The sequence below is a fragment of the Carassius auratus genome, chromosome 27 (genome assembly GCF_003368295.1).
Source record: "Carassius auratus strain Wakin chromosome 27, ASM336829v1, whole genome shotgun sequence".
NCBI lineage: Eukaryota > Metazoa > Chordata > Actinopteri > Cypriniformes > Cyprinidae > Carassius > Carassius auratus.
Window position 1 is genome coordinate 661,889 of NC_039269.1, and position 6,392 is coordinate 668,280.

At 39.5% G+C, this 6,392-nt stretch overlaps 1 protein-coding gene across 1 annotated transcript; it reads left to right on the top strand.

Annotated features, from left to right (window-relative positions):
* The first annotated feature begins 573 nt into the window (after nt 1-573).
* LOC113044967 (oocyte zinc finger protein XlCOF6) lies at nt 574-4,256 on the top strand. Its single transcript, XM_026205021.1, has 4 exons — nt 574-910; nt 1,619-1,807; nt 1,886-1,908; nt 2,071-4,256. The coding sequence occupies exons 1-4, from the start codon at nt 626-628 to the stop codon at nt 3,797-3,799; spliced, it is 2,226 nt and encodes a 741-aa protein (XP_026060806.1). The 5' UTR covers nt 574-625; the 3' UTR covers nt 3,800-4,256.
* Nucleotides 4,257-6,392: the final 2,136 nt, after the last annotated feature.

Sequence of the window (6,392 nt, forward strand, 5' to 3'; positions counted from 1 at the left end):
ATATATATATATATATATATTTATTTAAAATCGACCAATATCACCCTTAGTCTTTAATCTGGAACAATGGGAATTTTCTCCTTAGTATGATATTACTGTGAAATTATTCAATTATGTTTAAAAACCTTACTGTAATGTACAGTACAGAGGAAAAGATCCATCATTGGGTTTCTCTCAGTTCTTATCTATATTGATAAATTCAATACATGCTCCAGCTGCAATTTTGGCAAAATTGGATGGAGTTTCCAAAGCATTTACAATTTTACTGCAGATGAAAGTATCTGCAAGCACTGTTATGACCTGTAGTAATGTTCTTTCTGCAGTAAAGGAAACATTTATGTCAGGCAGTGGCCCAAAAAATAAAAGTCATTTTTTACTTTCAGTCTTGCTGCTCCAAACCCATTTGACCATTTTCTTCTAGAAGATGTTTACAAAAATGTTTGTGCTGCTAGTTTCTTTAAAATTGGTACAGAATTACAGAGATCTTTCATTAAATTGCATCCTGACCATTAGATGGTGCTGTCAGTTTAACTCATTGAGGAAACGAGAGGAAGAACACAGCAGTAACATTTTACCAATTAAAAAAAAACTGCATGATAAAACATGATTGATCATCTGTGACAATATGGCTGCCACCTTTCCCCTTCCTGTCACAGACTCTGTCTGCTATCTCTGCACTTCCTATTTAAAGGACCATGTTGTTTTAAGATGTTGCCACAGCTTTTGCAAAAACTGTCTACAAACCTACTGGGAGCTCAAACTGTCTCTGGAGTGTCCTATTTGTTTGAGGGAGACACACTGTTCTGTTCTTCTACATCATTTAGGTACTTCTCACTTCACCTCAGAGGGTAAATCCTCTCAAGGCCGCAACTTCAAACCATTCCATGTGGGGAAGGCAGAAAGTGAAATGGTAAGTGCATTTATGAAGTTTGCAAAGTCAAATTAAGGTGCTTTCTAGATGAAGTCAGGAGTTGGGAATACTTGAGCTGTAATTTCCTACTTCCAATCTCAAAGCCTTCTGTTCATTTTGTGTTCCTTCCCTCTGATGCTGAGCTGATGTAAATCATACTGAAGGATCTAAGGATCCTCAAATGCAAATTGTGTGTGTTTTGCTCGAAGAGAACAACCATATACATTTGTGTTATTTTACTTTCTTTTATATTCATTTACTCTCCATTCATTCATTAATTCACTTGAGCATTTATCGTTTGACTCTTTTATTTTTTTATTTAATCATATCTAGAGGTCCCCGGAGGTCCACAACCCTGCAGAGTTTATTTCAAACCCTAATTAAAAGCACCTGATGCAGCTAATCGTGTCCTTCAGGCTTATTTGAAAACTACATGGCTTGTGTTGGAGCAGGTTTGTAACTAAACTCTGCAGGGCTGCAATTTAGAATAATCATTATAGTCCTTTATATACTCATCCCTTGATTCATTAATTGAATTATGTTATTTTTCTATTGTTGTTCAGTCTTACGATATGTGACATCAAGGGTTATTTTTCTTAACAAGTAATCGATAAGAGGGAATGTTTATGGAAACTCAAGATGGGATGCTATTTGGATAAAAGTGTTTGCCAAATGCATAAATGTAAACGTCTATGTTAACACCAACAGCAGTCAGTAGAGGAAGACTTATCAGAGGAAATGAGCACTATTGCCAGCATTAAGACAGAAGAGGACATCAGTGCTATGGTCCAGATGTTGATGGAGGTCAAATATGAACCAACTGAAAAAAACATAACTGCAAACATAGAAGAAAACCTTATATATGGACATACAACGGAGGAAATTGCCTCTGTGAAGGTAAGATGTCAAAAGTGTTACCACATGTCTTCCAATTAGAGAACACATCTCAAAACCTCTTTTTTTTTCTTCTTCAAGAGGGAGCAGACCAGTGAAACCAGGTGAGTGTCCTATCTGCGCACGAAAACGCAAAGATCAATGATGTCTGCTTAGTACATAAATGCTTTGAAATAAGAAATGTGAAATCAACAGTCAACCTCTAAATATCTTATGCTTGCTTAGTCACAGAGTTAACTTCCTTGCTTCTCCTTTACTGCTTCTAGGGATGAGGGAGTAGATACAGATGTGATGCCGCATGACACAGTTTCTGCACCCAGTTCCATCTTAAAGGAACCCAATGAATCTAGAGCGAATTCTCAACCACCACCCACAACTACTTGTAAATCAATAAGGTCCAACCTTTGTCCAAAATGCGGCAGGAGTTTCAAAAGAAAGTCCGACCTCAGAGCCCATGAGAAAGTGCACTCCTTGAAGAAGCCACACCAATGCTCCACCTGTGGAAAGTGTTACGTCGGCAAACATGAGCTCTCCATGCACCTGCGGCTACACACTGGCGAGAAGCTGTTGGACTGTTCTTATTGCACAAAGAAGTTCGTCAGGGAGAGTGGACTGAAGTCCCATTTGAGAAGCCACACCGGAGAGAAACCATTCTCTTGTTCCCAATGTGGGAAAAGCTTTTCTCGACGAAGTACCCTAAATACTCACTTGCGGTTGCATGTAGGCACCCTGCCCCACCAGTGCGATCACTGCGGGAAGTTTTTCAACACGGCGGCGGCTATGAGAGCCCACAGGGCAACCCATACCGGAGAAAGGCCCTTTCCATGCCAGCAATGTGACAAGAAGTTCGTCAATAAATCCGACTTGGATGTTCACCTGGATAGTCACGCAGGGAAGAAGCCGTTCAGCTGTTCTGTGTGTGGAAAGAGTTTCTTGAGGAACCAAGAACTCAAAACTCATCGAACCATTCACCAAGACGACCGTCCTTTTTATTGCACAGACTGCGAGAGCAGCTTCAAAAGGTTGAGCCACCTCACATCACACATGAAGATCCATTCCTCCGAGACCCCTTACAAATGCACATACTGCAGCAGATCCTTCAAGCATCCCAACAGCCTCAAAATGCATGAGCGTCTTCACACTGGAGAGAAACCCTACACTTGTGAACACTGCGGGAAAAGTTTCCCCTCTTCAGGAGATCGAACTAGACACCTTGCCGTACACTCGGAGGTGAAATCCCACAAGTGCCCGAAATGTGACAGAACCTTTCGCTTCAAGAACAGTTTGAGATCCCACCAGGTCACACACACTGGAGAAAGACCCTTCCATTGCAAGAAGTGTGGCAGGAGCTTTGCTCGGCTGGCAAATCTCAAAGCGCACAAGGTAGTACACAACGACGAAAGACATTACAGCTGTTCTCAATGCGGTGTGGCCTTCAAGTCCTCCTCTACTCTCAGGAGCCACCTCATAATCCATTCTAGCAAGACTCTATTTGACTGCACCACCTGTGGCAAAACCTTCACTCGTCAAGACACCTTCAAAAGGCATCGAGACGTCCATGCTGGGATCAAAGTCCACAAGTGCTCAGAGTGTGGAAAATGCCTGAGCTCAGCAAGTTGCCTGAAGCTGCACATGCAGGGTCATTCGGGAAAGAAGAAGATGTACAAATGTGATGAGTGCGAAAAGAGTTTCAGTTCCATGTCCTACCTGCTGAAGCACCAGAAGATTGCACACACAGAGGAGAAGCCGTATATGTGCTTCAAATGTGGGGAGAGCTTCAATACGGACGGGAAACTGGTTACTCACCAGCTGCAGCATTCAGGACAGACGGATCACATTTGCTCCCATTGTGGGAAGAAGTTTGCACGGAAAGAGACACTAAGACGTCATGAGAATACGCACTCTGAGAAGAAGCCTCACCAGTGCTCAGAGTGTGGGAAAGGATTCACAAGAAGCGACCATCTAAAACAGCATCAGAGAACCCATGACAAGTGAAATTATATGGAAGACATATTGTCATTTTTGAGTTCTTTCATAAGGCATTATAATTTAGTGAAAGGAGTCGCTACTAAATTAATGTAGCCAGTTAATATGCACTGCATTGCTTTATTGGACTTTTTATTTTGATACTGAATTATTACTTTTGTCCAGACATTTGAGTAATGAGATTAAGGATTGAAGAAGAGGAATGTTGGCCCCCTCTAGTTCATTTGAATGGCACTTTATACTATTTATCGCTCCACCAGATGGCAGTCTATGCTTTGAGACAGAATTCAATGAATTGTGATACTAAAAAGGTGCCCGAAAACTAAACGCTGCACAATCTCTAAAATCATGAAATATAAAAGCATTTCAATGTTAAGTAAAAGATAAGAGAAAAATATTGCTTTTGTTTCAGTGTCTACAAAATATTATGGATGTTATGTTGTGTCATTAAAGACATTTATACACTTACGTCACATGTTTCTTATACAAAACCTTCAAAACAACCGCTTGTGTGCTTAGGTTGCCGCTATCCCCTCTCAAACTGAGATTAGCAGTTAAATATGTAAAAACTGTTCACATGTCTCAAAATGAAATGGAATGGCATGTATCAGCAATGCAGAGGCGAGGACCAGCTCTGGGATTTAAAAAGCTGCTCTTGTACCTAAACCAAACTAATGTTGCGAGTCATAAAGATAAATCATATGGACTTACATTAGACTTTGGGTCAATGTTGCAAATTGGATAGTTTTGGCCTTTCTACTTGATGCATATTTTTTCATGTTGTTTTCTTATTTAAAAAAAAAAAAAAAGCAAATTGTTGAATAAAACCAATTCTAGATTCAACATTTGATGCTTTAAGCTTTTAAAGAGGTCACTTAAAATAGAAGTCAAAGCAGCACAGTTAAGAAATGTCTTTAAAGGTACTGTGCTATAAATAGTCTGGAATTACATATTTTCATGATAATGATAGCGTTCACGCTTCAGAAAAGCCTCTCTTGTGAGTTCATCACCAAGGCATTCAATCTTTCCATTTTGTGTCCATTTCTCCATATTTCTATTTTTTTTTTAACCAATCAAGTGTTTGCATGTGCATTCCCATTTGTCCATGTTGATGTTTGCAGACTCCGATTATACACCAGCAATTTAATTCCCAGTCGAACAAATAAACATAGCAAGAAATTCTAAGTCTGGTCAGGTGAGAGTCACACTCTGTCTCCCTGACAACAGTCGCTAAGCAACTAACATTTGTCATCTCTTTTCTTCCTTACCTCATGTCCCGTTTCCAACCATCTGCCTTTAAAGTGAAGCCATCAAACCCTTTCAAATATAAATATAGTTCCTCACCTTGAGGAGCGTCACTGCAAGCTTCGGCTGTAGGTTTGCTTGCAAGAATCTAGACCTCATTCACAAGTGCAGGGACAAACCTCAAACACATACCAGGGTATCGTAACAAATTGTCTTTATTCTCTCATTTTCAAAGACAGAGTGGATGACATTCATCAATAGTGAGATACAAGTCAATGGTGCTGCCATGTTTGACCTCGGAACGTTTCCAGAACGTTGTGTTTTTGTTGTTGTTGCATAAGCCTGTGTGGCCAGCCCCCACAGAAATGCTTGGTCCTATGGCATATTCAGTGGATTTCATGAGATCATGTATTGATGGCTCTAAAATGTGAGTAGGTGAAAATACAGAACAAAACCTGACCGTCTCTGTGGACACTGTGTCCCCTTTTATGGCTCTAAATATACTCACATGGTATCATCCTTAAACACTCATACAGTTTCAGCCATATCACCTAATGGATGTAATTTGAGGTACCCCTCAATTTAAGGCTACAGCGATTTTACAGAACACTATTGTTTAACAAACACACAAACAAACATAGTTCTAATCCTAACCATTAACTCTGAAATTATGGGTTGACAAGAATGATTTTCAAACCCTGTTAAACAATTTCCATTAGTGTCGCTCACTGCACTGAACTCTGGAGTGAAGCATCACTGGTGCTCAGTTCACACTATTTCAACTTTGACCTTGTTAGCTGACCTTTCAAAGCTTTGAGTATGATAACCAGACATGCAGATACAAGAAACGTGATTTTTGCATCCCTAGAAGCCTTTTAAAGTACAAAGTTAATTAAATGTCAGACTTTAAGTATATGCATTTAAATGGTTATAGTTTTTTCAACTTTTTTTATAAGTTTTCAAAGCAATTGGCAGGACTTTCTGTTCGAAGATCAAATGTTTTCTATCCACTTGCTACCATGTAACACTGTACACTGTCCGTGATGCTTTCTGTCACAATTCTTATGTCAAAGTGGCTTATAACACTTGCTTTGAAGCCCTGATGCAAGTCATATGAAAGGGTCTAAACTCTAATATTTTGGTTGAAATTCCAAAAGTCCTATCAAACAGTCATCCACGTCCTATTTAGTGAAATCACAGTAAGTCTCATGATAAAGACGACATATGACCCTGGACCACAAAATCAGTCTTAAGTGTCAATTTTTCTAAAATTGTGATTTATACATCAACTGAAAGCTGAATAAATAAGCTTTTCATTGATGTTTGATGTTGATGATGTTGTTAGGACAGGACAATA